Below are 12590 nucleotides of genomic sequence, written 5' to 3'. Positions count from 1 at the left end.
GATCATGCCTAATGAAAGTTCAAGCTGTGCTCATAAATGGAGATTGACAAAAGAGTCACTTTTTCTTTCCTTGACTGGACAAATTTGCAGCTGGTTTTGGAATCGATTCTTGTGTGCGTGAAATTAAAATGTGTTATTTTTAAATGCTCCAGAATGTATGCAAAAGAATTTAGTCACCTGGAATGTCATGGCCCAGAAATAAGAAATATGCAAGGCTATGAGCAGTACACTTAGAAAATCAAATTAATGTTCCTCTTAATATCTTGCCTTCATTCAATTTTTAGAAACTCTGGCAGTTCTTCTGTGTATAAATGTTTCTACCCTTTCTTACAGGTTCCTTTTATCACAAAGCACCGTGTTCAGTTTAAGACTGGCCCAAACCAGCTAGAATTGGTGGTTAAATTTGTTGCCAGGCCTTTTTCTTCTGTTTTTATTTTAATTTTTAACAGAAATAATTTATAAATTATATTTTTTTCTATTTATAAAATAGAAAAATGGAACATATAGCTATGAATTTTCTCATGCTTCTGCAATTCTGCAGAATTCTCCTGTTTCTGCAAAAGGTTTTGGGACTAGACTGTTCTGTTCTTAATTCATTCCTTGTGCTTTGATCTATGTATGCATGCTGGTGAGAAAACCATTGTCAGTATATGGGAGGGAGGCAGACAGCTAAAGCCCAGCAGCTTCCCCAGTTGCACAATGCCTGCGGCATGAATGGTTCTGGGGAGGGCTTAGAAGTAGCACAAGACACAGTTGCACCTATTATGCCTCTTTTTCTGAGGGCAGCAAACCTTCCTGTACCAACCAGACCCTGCTGACTGCTATGTCTACACAGCATAAACCCTGAATTCAATAACAGTGGTTTTTATATGGGAGGCGAAGTCTAAAATTGCATCTGACCTCTATATGCACAGAGATGCCAAGTGATGAGTGCTCTGCCTATATCCTCAGAGGTTTTAAATTAAATCAGTACCTAAATTAATACTTCTGAGGATAATAGCTTTTGTGTCTTTTGCCCATGTGTGGTACAAGGTAGATTCTGAACAGTAATTTATCAAATGGTAGACTGTGAGTCTTAGAAAACACAGTGAGGTTTGAACATTGGATTTTCCCCAAAGATGATTAGTCATGTACAAAACTAAGTCAATCCCTATTCTAATAAACTTGTACAATTAATTAAACTACTTATGTTACAGGCTTATTTATAGGTCAAGCTTCTGATTGCCCTAGGTCAATGATTTTTAGCAACAAAGAACCATAAGACTAGATTTTCCTAATGCCGATAGGCTATATATAACAAAATGTGAAGAAACATACTGGTCTGTTGAGTCTGTGTGTGCACCCATCCTGGCATGTAGACATTTCTATACAGCACAAGCTCAGCAAAACAGATCAAACCCACATGCTACATGTCCAGACAAATAATCTTTTTGAGCTTTGTTAAAGCAACAGAATGAGTTCTCATTTTAATTCTATATTGGGGGTTGCTTGCCTGCCCAGTCATTTGTTTAGATTTCAATGGGAAAATAACAAACAAATCTAAAATGCCACACTACAAAATTAAATGAATTGGAATTTTGTTCTTCCATGGCAAGACTTGAAATGAGATTTAAATCAATGCATGCTTGGTAAAACACAGCAATTTAGGATCTGTTCCATAAAACTGACAACTGCATCTAGTTGTTTTTCTTCTCAATTTTATCAGATAATTCGATCATAGAATCCTAGAGTAATTTGGATGGGAAGGGACCTTAGAGATCACCCAGTTCCAACCCCTCCTGCCATGGGCAGGGACACCTTTCATTAGACCAGATTGTTCAAAGCCCTGTTCAACCTGGCCTTGAACACTTCAAGGGATAGGGCAATCACAGCTTCTCTGGGCAACCTGTGCCAGTGCCTCACCACCCTCATAGTGAAACTTGGAGAATATCAAGCAATTACACAGTCAGACTAAGATTTGTTCAGCAAATTACAACAGTGAAGGAAACTTAGTTTTGTCAGCACATATAAAGGCACTAGCTTGCATTTCCAGAAACTATCTAAAGCTTTTAAAAATATGCTGATTCAGCTAAAATCAGCCTAATTATATGTTTGGCTCAAAAAAAACCCCTCATTAAAAGAACACTATTTGGGTTATAATGTCCAAACCTGAAAAGATAGCAAATACTGCAATTAATAAGTAATTGGACTGTTAAGCTAGTATACAGATTATTATATTAATTACATGACTGTAAATTTTGTTCCACAGACCTCCAGATGTGTTCAATATCTCAGCTACTTAATATCTTTTTTAGACCCACTGTGTGGATGTCGTGTTTACTGTACTTGATTCAAACTCTGCTGCAGAGAATCGCATTGATTTCCTTTTCTATTTTGGTTTTCTTGTGGTTCCTTTCACTACAACCAGTATCTCAGTGCTTCACAAATTCTAATGCTTACTTTGCCAGCACCCAGGGTAAGGTACAGTGGTGGTGACAACCTCTTTCTGCCTAAGGGTTGCACTGCAAAGGGAGATCTTATGATATCTGAGTGCCTTGTTTTTGAGATACCTATGATCTGATTTAAATATTAACAATTTGAAATACTACTTTGCTTACTTTCTGCTGCAACTGTAAGTACCCAATAATCTTGTGACTCAAAAGTCAAGTGTAGTCATCCAGAAAATGAGAATACAGTTAGCAACCACATGTGAAAAGCATAGTTTAAATAACCTGCTAAATATAAACAGGAGCTTTCTGGCAGAAACTGAGGAAGTCCAATTTTCTCGGGTAACATTTAACTGCATTGCTTATGCAAACTGCCTTTCTCTTCATACACTATCTTTAATGCTAATTGGCTAATTATCACAATCTTTCCTGAAGTTCTTTATTGCTTTTCTTTCCACATACATTTGCAGAATTATCACAAACCCTGATTTTCTACTTTAGAGGTATCATCCCTTCAACAGTCAGCAGTAATGTCTAGCTTTATTGTTTGTTTTAACATTTATGATATAAGGTTCATTTTTTTAGAGTATTTAGAGCATTTGTGTGACTATATGGATAATTTTAAAAGCTCTGTCTAATCAGTGTTAGTAATTACATTCTGTCTTGTGTTTTTCAGCCTTAAAAATGAAAAGCAAGCTCTTGTAGAACTCTGTCGTTAATGTGTGTGTGAGAATGTAGAGAGACAAGGAAAAAAGGTGGAAGAAAAATATGAGAGGAGCCTCCAGAGTTTCTGGAAGTAGTTGATCAAAACACTTACAAAGAATAAATCTTAAGAATTTACTACAAAAGAAATTTGCCATAAAAGAGTAATTCAATGTGGTACTTCCACTCACTTGTTCACAAGACCTGTTAACCAGAAGAGAAGCTAAATATACAGCTAAGCATTGAAACAACATCTGCTGTAGCAATATTTACACAACATTTCAACTCCTATTTTTAAGGATGTTAAGTTTACCTCCATTTTTTATTTTATTTGTTTTTCCTTTAGCTTTTGTCTCATTTTCACTAATTATAACAGGTAATGAGCCAGTGTTTCGCAATTTTATTGTCCAGGGACAGAGTTTTAAACCTTGAAAGCATGGTTAAATTACTCAAAAAGTTGAAGTTTACTACAGAAAAAGTGGACATGCAGAGAAATCACCTTTTTGTCTTTTAGTAGGAATTTTAAATTTGGAGTTAATATACTGATGCTTTAGTATACAAAACTTATTTCACAGTTGGGAAGACATGCATATTTATATATTTCAGTAAGAGCTTCTCCAAGGAGTTAGCAGGAGAGAGGACACTGAAGGCATAATGAAATAAATGGACGGCACAGCCAATGTCTTCATCTGTGAGTCTCTGAAAAGGTTCAGATGCTATGGCATTCTTACAGCTCGTAGAATGTTTTGCTCATTTTCTGCTCTTAAGTAGCTGCACGTGATAACATACAGACACAGAGGCAGCGAAGCTGCAGAAGAGGGGCGACTCTCAGAGTTACTTACGTTGACAGCCCAAGCTGTGCCAGATATATCCCGGCAGACATTTATCACATTTGGGCCCTGATGTTCCCTCCTTACACTCACAAAATCCTCTGTCATTACAGCGATCATGGACTGAACCAAAAGGGTTACAATAACAGTCTGCAGAAACAAGACAACACATACACACTGGATTCAGGTCTACATACGGTGATAATTCATTCAATACCAATTAAGGGTGCATTTCCAGTGCTAAAAGTAAAGGAAGACTGTCTATTAAGGATATCTGGAGTAGTAAATATAACTACTACAGGCCCATTTATTTGTTTGCGTATGTCATTTCAGGAAGAGACCTTTTATGATGTAAAGAGAAAAAGTAAACAGACGAGACATAAAAGCAGAAGATACCATGGATAAGTGATTGTAGCAGATTCTCTTTTGGTAAGAATATTTTCAACAATTTAATGACGATTAGAATAGCTTTGCATAGTATGGATATATCAATGTGCCATCAGGGTGAAATGTTTCACATTATTAAAATAGGCTTATCTGTATTATTCAATATTTTTGGAAGTGCTGAATGTCTTTACAGGGCTATATAAATGCACTTTACAAATTTCCAAGATAGTCTTCCTTTATAGTTTTGAGCAGCATAATTTTTGTGGATATTTGCCATTAAATTGATGAGATTGCATTTATCAGTGACATTAATAAACCTTTTCCGTATTCCACAATGAAAACCTTGAGATGAGCACCAATGTAATGCAAAATTTATCAGAACTGGATTTAAACTGCCGTTTTAATTTCTCTCACCTCCCAGTGGGCAGATGGAAAATGTGATGAGACTCATTGTCTGCTGTATATTTTCTACGTGTGTTCAACTAATTAAAGAATGACTAGGGTAACCCACCTCCTCCCACAACACTTACTGTGTTGTTCATTCACAGCCCTTTTCTTTAATGTGATTACAATATCCCTGTTCAGCTTTTGGCTAGCTGGACAAAGACAAAAGACTGTAGCAGGCAGAGCCCATTTTTGACACTCCTGTTTTTCAGTTTATTTATATATATATATATATTCTAATGAAGAGCCGTATCTTATTTGTATGTAGACCCATGTAGACCCAGAGTAACTCCACTGTCAACTGAGACCACAGACACTTTTTGGCAGCATCTGATCTCTGCTGCTAGTGAAGGCAAGAGATACACAAATTGATTCCTGAATCTGGGCAACCTGCTGGGAGTCTGGCTTTGTATGTCTCTGCATCAGTGCTACTTTGATGACCGCCTTTGGCAGGTGTTCCCCAGCATGAGGTTAAACCTGAGCAGTATTGTAAATAACAAAATGGAGTTTAATTGGGAAGTAAAAAATATATTTATATAAAAAAAAGTCCAATGGAAAAACTGCAACAGGAAAAAAATTACCAGGAATACATTTGTCATCTGTTGTATCAGTGTTTATTAACTATAAATTACAGATGGCACTTTGAACATTTCGTATGCTGAAGAATAGTTACCTTTGGCAAACAGAGTTCCACAATAGTAATATAGTCAATTAGCTAGCACCATTCATTAATGAAGTTGGAAAATGACATGCCAAAAATACTGTGCAAGACTGAGCAGAATTATGGCACATTGAGTGCCATTTGAAAAGCTGGCATTTCTGGTGTTAACCAGATGTATGGTTTATGTAAACAGGCATAGAACTGAGATACATACTGAATGCAGGAAGTAAAACTTGCTTCAAAAATGGTTATAGAAAACCTTGCAAGACAAAAAGTTTGGAATTATGTTATAAAGAGGGCCCAGTTTTTGTAAATTAAAAATAGCTTGGTTGGACATAATGGAGTTACAGTGATTTAAAAAAGTGTGAAACAAATGTATGGCCTATGATCTGAATATTACAGGTACATAATGGTATATTTTCCAGAGAACAAGAACCTGATCCTGAATCAGTGAAAGCTTTCCTACTGAACTCAATCACATAAATACATAAAAAGTACCAGGCCCATATTGTGCTGTTTAAGGGAAAGTAGATAGTGGAAACAAAACTTCAAGCAAGGCCCTTTATAAAAGTAGTAGATCAAATCAGAACACTAAACAGACCCAGTAACCTTTAGCAACTGAATCTATTCTCCACCTTGCCCAGTACACAATTGATACCACAGCTATATAAACTACACTGAAGGTCCAAGCTCATTGTCCAACACAATATTATGGGCCATGGAACACTTCCTAAGACCTGCCAAATACTAAGGATATTAAAAAGCTCAAAAGCCAAAATTCCAATGTGCCACAGGGAGGCAGTATCTCCAATGCCCTTACAACAACAGGGCATTTAGTAACATTAAATTAACACTCTCAGATCATCCTGATAAGCAGACCATACCAGGTTCAGGGGGGAAGGGAACCCTGAACTGGAAAGGAATTTTATTCCTAACCTCCATCTGGTGGTTGACTGTTTGAAACATGGGAAGATGACAGTAGTAGTCATCTGTTCACTGAGATTCAAAATATTAATGTGATGTTGTCAACAAAACACAATGAAAATAAGCAAAAAAGCAGGTTGGGAAAATCAGCTGAAGCTTGCATGCTTGCTCCTTATCAGTCTGGGTTGACAGTGGCTAGGAGACAACCCTCATCATTCACTTAATCCCAAGGATATATAGTTTAGGGGGTGTTAATTGAAGCTTAAGCCTAAATGACTGCAAGGCTGGCTTTCTTGTAGGTGTGGTGATAATTACCATTTCAGTGTTTATGTTGTAAGGCAAAGGAAATATTTTATTACTCTGGGTCTACTTGGTGGTTTCCATGCTATCCATGCTTGCCAATGTGAGTATTCACTGTAATGAGGGTTATTAGAGGACTTTATCAAGATCTTGTAGAAATAAAAAAGCTTGAGTTATTAAATTCTTTTTCACTATAAGCATGTCAAGTGAATGATTTTTAGAAACTGGAGTTGCCTTTAAGAGTAATTTTGCAATTAACTGGCAAATCCACAAATTTTTGTTATTTTATTTTAGGAAATACAATTTATTTTGCTTCTAAAGAAATTATGGGCATAATGAAATTAGATTTAAGCCTACTGTATAATGTGTTGCATTTGGTTCACTGGTAAAAACCTTCTCAGTATTTATATTTTTGGTAATTTGTCAGTTTAAAAAATGAAACATTTTACTTTTTCTCCGTTTAGTTAGCATCAGCTATGATTCACAGATTTGTTATCCATATACTTACCATATATATTTATGAAAATTATGTAAGTAGTTTTGATAAATCAGAGCCAAAGCTTATTCAAACATTTTTTACTTTTCTACATACATTGCTGAAGAGGAAAGAATTAGCCTGGAAAAAATGACTTTTGTATGGGAATAAGACTTGCATATGTCACTGGAAATCTGCTTATTTAAAATATTCACGTCAACATTTCACTCATACTTAAACCCCAAAATGCTGCTTTTAAACTCGGAGAAAAGAGAAATGAGCATTTCCAATAGAGCAAGACTCTTTGTGCTTGACCTAGAAGGATGGTGAATCCATCGACTCTCTCAGAGGTGAAAATAGTCTACATTTTGCCTGATTAAATCCTAGGACCCCCGGTTCAGGAAAGAACTTTCAGCAAACCCTCTGTTTTCTGAAAAGTGCTTAGTTATCTGCTTCAATTCACTGACTTTAAGCTAGTAGTAGTATAAAAGTTTCCTTAAGCTGGCAAATCAGCTAGGATACTATATTTTGTATGCAGTATGATCACCATGATCCTGAAAACTGTCTTAATCCAACCAGAATATTATTTATTTAAAACAGATTACCTAATATGTAACAAACCAGGGTTTGATACTATAGTTATCTCACATAGTATAGTTCTTGTGGGATCCCAAGAAAATTCTGCTTGCATTAAAGTAGGAAAGTCAGCAAATACATCGTGTTAGCTTTTTTTTTTTTTTTTGAAATAAAGACTTCGTTAAATGAAAAGATTTTTCATTTTATTTCTGTAGAGGCTGGGCAATTTTGAGGTACATGGTTGTTTTACTAAGGCATTCTGAATATATCAGTTCAAAATTAAAGTGTACTTATTTTTGATTCTTGGATTATTAACTTCCTTGTCCTACGTAGCTACAGCTACTGTCTTAACATTTCAGTTTACATGGGAAAACAACTTACTGAATGAGCTGATAAAAGTTCTCAAATAGAGTAATTTAGTGTCATATTCATTAGGCCTGTTTAGGCAGCTGAAATTATGCAGCGCTGATGACATACCAGTGATGTCCATCATCTACAGCCAACAAATATAAGGGATAGCAGATTTTTTCCAAGGAAATCTGATTGGGTTAATCTCCTCAGCACAGTCATACAAAATCATGACTTGCCTGCTAAAGTTCTTATTAACTCAGACTAATTAATGTCAAAGGAGATAATGCATTTTCTGAATGTGTTGCCAAGTAAAGTTAAAAGGAGGACACATAAAATGCAGTGTGTGGATGGATCTGTGGGTTTATCACAAAATAAAATGTAAATCTATCAAGCTGCAGACTGAAACAAATAATAGCAACCTAAATAGTTTCTGGCTTGAATCTCAGCAATGGATTATAAACAATATTGAAATACAATTTATTCACCCATAGTCTATTTTGGCATGAAAATATCTTATAAATACTCTTTGGTTTTGCTTCCTGGAAATGGAAAGAAAAAGAAATTCACAGCGAAAATCCAGAACAGGTTCTACTGATTCTTATGTCTATAAGAGACATTACAGAATGAAATATTCTACCTCTGTTATTAGAGCAGTCTCTTTTGTGCTGCCTGTTAACTACTGCTCATTGTATGAGCCTTCCTTTATTGACTATTTTCAGACTTTACCTAGTGTCCTAATTTTTACTGTCTGTGGTGACAGTCACATGAGAACAATGAATATTCTTCTACTGTGATAAAGATCTTTTTCTAATGTTCTTTTTTTGCTACATTTTGACATTTTCTTTAATTCTGCATTTTGGGTATTTATAGCAGATGCTAGGTCTAAAGCACATTTTCACCTAGGAATCCCTTTTCCAAACTGACATGTCAAACAGATTTGACAAATTCTGCTCCTAAACACATGGACATAATTTCAATTTCTCCTGTAAGTAGAGGGGAGGTAACACTGCATTTACAGGCCTGTGCCTGGGAGCAGAATTAGCTGCAACATGTTTTTATGAAGTGAATAAAAGGGATTCATAAGCACCGCTTCCCATGTGCTCTTGCTGCAGCTGGCAACATTTTTAGGTCTCCAAGCAAGTAAGCAAGAGTCTGCAGTAATAATTAAAAAAAATAAACTGGGAATAGGTATTTTTGACTCAACTCTTCAGTTTTCATATGTGCAACTCCAGCATGGTTCCCTTCTGCTGAAGGACAGCACAGTTTCTTGGGGGCTTCTGGGTAAAGTCTTCCCAGGACCCTTAGTCAGAGGGGTCAGAGGGCTCACTGTTGTATAGAGATTCATAATACTTCCTTGAGACACTAAAGAAGCAACAGAAATGACATGAAAAGTCTACACAGATGTTCTTATCCATTGAAAAAGCTCATTCTGGCTCAACTGGCAAGTAAGCAGCAGCGGTCCCTAGCAGTTGCCAGTAGTTGAAAATGCACAGAAGAAAAGCCGCAATTATCCCAGAACTGACCTATGCACACATTTTCATCGTCCAGCTCTGCAGAAGCATTTCTGAAGTAGCCCAGCCTGCATAACTCACAGTGCTGACCTCTAGTGTTGTGCTTACAGCTCACGCAAATGACCGTATTGAGCAGCTCGATGTAACTGCACCGGTTGGAGTGCCCGAAGCATTCACAGTCTTTCAAGGAAGAACAGAAATGTATACAAAATGTATACAGCAGCAGAGTAATAGCACATTACATGCTTAGTAAAAATGAATCATGAATAGAAGTATGAATGAATGCACATACATGTTAATCAATGTAACATGGACAACAGCAGATGTGTATCTGTAATGGAAGCGAAGTTTGTTTCAGGCAGGTTAGCGTGAACCAGCAACCATGGCATGACACTGAAGATTGGCTCTTGTTGGCAGACCTGATGGAACTGAAGCATTTGCAGTTGTAAACCTTTCAGGGGTACTGAAGTCTCAGTTGCCACCGACAGAAATGCATGTCTTTTCGGACATTTGAGATGAGTATAAATCAAGACCTGGGGAAAAACTTCCTCATATTAAAAACATCAAATACAGTGGACAAACCTGCCAAACTTCATCATGCTTAAATCCACAAATGTAAGTAAAATGAAAGTTTTGTTCTGACATAAATGATGATTATTAGAAAATACTACTGAATCTGTGATACTGTAACTGGTAGGCACTTTGGGAACCTAACTGTTTCAAGACCAAACAAGTCTCTAGTTTGACAATTTTGCCAGCACTTGCTAAAACAATTATCAGAGAAGAAAGTTAAGGAAGAGAGGTGTTACTTAAGAGCTACTCCTACTGTGCTTCTGAGGTAAGCATTAACCTATTTTTTATATTCTGAGATGAAAAAGAGTTGGGCCAGAAAAGATCTCAAAAATTCTGAAATGTGTACTGAATAGAAAGCATGCTTTCTTCAGCCATATGAAATGCAGTTGGCATAATAGCTGCTTTTTAAAAATCCCTTCATTAAACATAGAATGCTGGTGCCTTTTAGTCTTTATTCACAAGCAGTGATTGGTTTTATGCAGAAAGAAGGAGAAATTAGAAAAGTATCAATATCATTACAAAAGGCACAGCTATGCTTTGTGTAGAAAGCTTGTCTAAATCTGATCACTCAGCTCAGATTACGAGCCCAGAATGAATGCAGGAAAGGCTATTAGGATGATCAGAGAAGTAGAGAGCCTATTTAAAAAGTGAAGGCTATGATAATTTGGCTTGTTTAGTCTAGGAAGCTGAAGACAGGGGCTTTCACTGGGCTATAAATACATCAAGGAGATAGCCTTCTGCCATTCTAAGTGAATATCTGTGGTAATGGACAACACTGGCACAAGAACAAATGGGTGTTAACTGGCCGTTGAGAAATTTCAACTGGAAATTAGGAGATGGTATCTAGACATTACTGAGATTCTTGAGCACTCTTCCAATTTGTAGCAAAAAACCTGATGCTTTAGAGATGTAGTTTATTAACAGATGAAAGAGATTACGCTATGTTTCCTTCAGTAACTGAATACTGGATGCAATGACTTGGACTGGCTTCAAGGTCTTGAAGTTAACTCTAGCCTGTAATTAGATAAAGCTGTAGCAGAGGGTGTAAAATGTCTCCACATATGAAAGGGGCCAAGTCTCCTCTGCTGCCTTTCGTATGGTATGCTGCTGATCATGTTGGGGTACCTGGTGAGCTCAATGATTGTGACATAGGCCATCAGAGCAAATATTTGTGCTTGGCTGTATTTTTATGATGCAATAACAATACCGGTACATGTTGATGAGTATGTTATATGCACTTAATGCATATATATTTCCTTGGCCATTGTCTGACATAGCGTACTGTAAATAGATTGCAACTTTTCTTATACAGTACAACACTTAGCACAACACAGGTTTCAATCTTGAGATCTGTCTTTCTGCTGCCAGAAAAAAATAATTCAATTTACATTTAATTAACATATATATATTCTTGTTCTTTTCAATGTTATACTGCTACACTAATGTTTTGTGGTTCATGCTAACCTGATTATTTTGATGCCTGTAAGCTGCTGGAGTACAGTAAAACATTCGATGTATTAGTCTCAGTATGTTACCACTTGACATAATTGAGTGGGGAGGAAAAAAGTGTTAATGTTTTGTTGTCTTTTGCAGCTGGTCAGTGTGATTCATCATCTCAGCCAGCAGCTGAGTGGGTGACTTTCTCCCCTAGCATATCTATCTTGCTTGAGTAAGAACTGCCTGTGTGGGTCAGAGGCAACAGATCTAAAAGTGGAAACTAGCATTGGCAAGCAGGAGTTATAGGGAAAATTGTTGCAAGTTTTTATGTGTTTCATTTTTAAAATAAGAAAGACTGATTAGTGACAAGCAATCTGATCCTTCTGAATCTCAGATTCAGAAGAAGGGTTCCCTTAGCCTCTATGTCTGACAAAGGACCTGTCTTCTGCAACCATTAGACATTTTTATGTTTCAAAAATATGTAGACTATAAAGAAGTGCTACTAAATCAGACTATGCTGCATCACCTTTTGTGTTTAAGTAGCAGAAAGAAATTGAGACTATTCTGTGAACAAATGACTGTGCTATTTCCACTCCGAAAGTGCGATATGACCTTTAATAATATTACTACTACACATAATTAGCCATTACGAAAGCACAAGAAACAAATCTGCACATTAAGTAATTCACTCTAATAAGCCTTGCTCCCAGTTATGATTTATGAAAAGCTCAACATGAACCAGCAATGTGTGCTTGCAGCCCAGAAAGGCAACTGTATGTTGGGCTGCATTAAAAGGAGTGTGGCCAGCAAGCTGAGGGAGGTGATTCTCCCCCTCCACTCTTGTCAGACTCCACCTTAAGTGCTGCATCCAGCTCTGGGGGCCACAATATAAGAAGGATGTGGACCTGCTCAACTGAGTGCAGAGGAGGCCATGAGGATGATCAGAGGGCTGGAGCACCTCTCCTATGAAGGCAGGCTGAGAGAATTTGGGTT

The 12590-nt window shown here is 36.8% G+C and overlaps 1 protein-coding gene across 8 annotated transcripts in view; it reads right to left on the bottom strand.

The window, feature by feature from the left end:
- NTNG1 (netrin G1) overlaps window positions 1-12590 on the bottom strand; it is a 175437-nt gene that overhangs the window by 25310 nt on the left and 137537 nt on the right. For 3 of the 8 annotated variants that reach the window (XM_061345978.1, XM_061345969.1, XM_061345970.1), the window contains 2 exons: window positions 9600-9767; window positions 3971-4108 (listed from right to left, as the gene is read on the bottom strand). The exons of 3 other annotated variants lie outside the window; for them this stretch is intronic. In XM_061345978.1, the coding sequence (XP_061201962.1) occupies window positions 3971-4108; window positions 9600-9767 (306 nt within the window). The remainder of the gene's footprint in view (window positions 1-3970; window positions 4109-9599; window positions 9768-12590) is intronic. 2 more of the 8 variants (XM_061345971.1, XM_061345974.1) reach the window with 2 other exon arrangements.

The sequence above is a fragment of the Neopsephotus bourkii genome, unplaced genomic scaffold (genome assembly GCF_033783945.1).
Source record: "Neopsephotus bourkii isolate Nb327-2 ecotype Australia unplaced genomic scaffold, CSIRO-AGI_Nbou_v1 NB_250, whole genome shotgun sequence".
Lineage (NCBI taxonomy): Eukaryota > Metazoa > Chordata > Aves > Psittaciformes > Psittacidae > Neopsephotus > Neopsephotus bourkii.
This window is presented reverse-complemented; position numbering and strand designations above follow the sequence as displayed.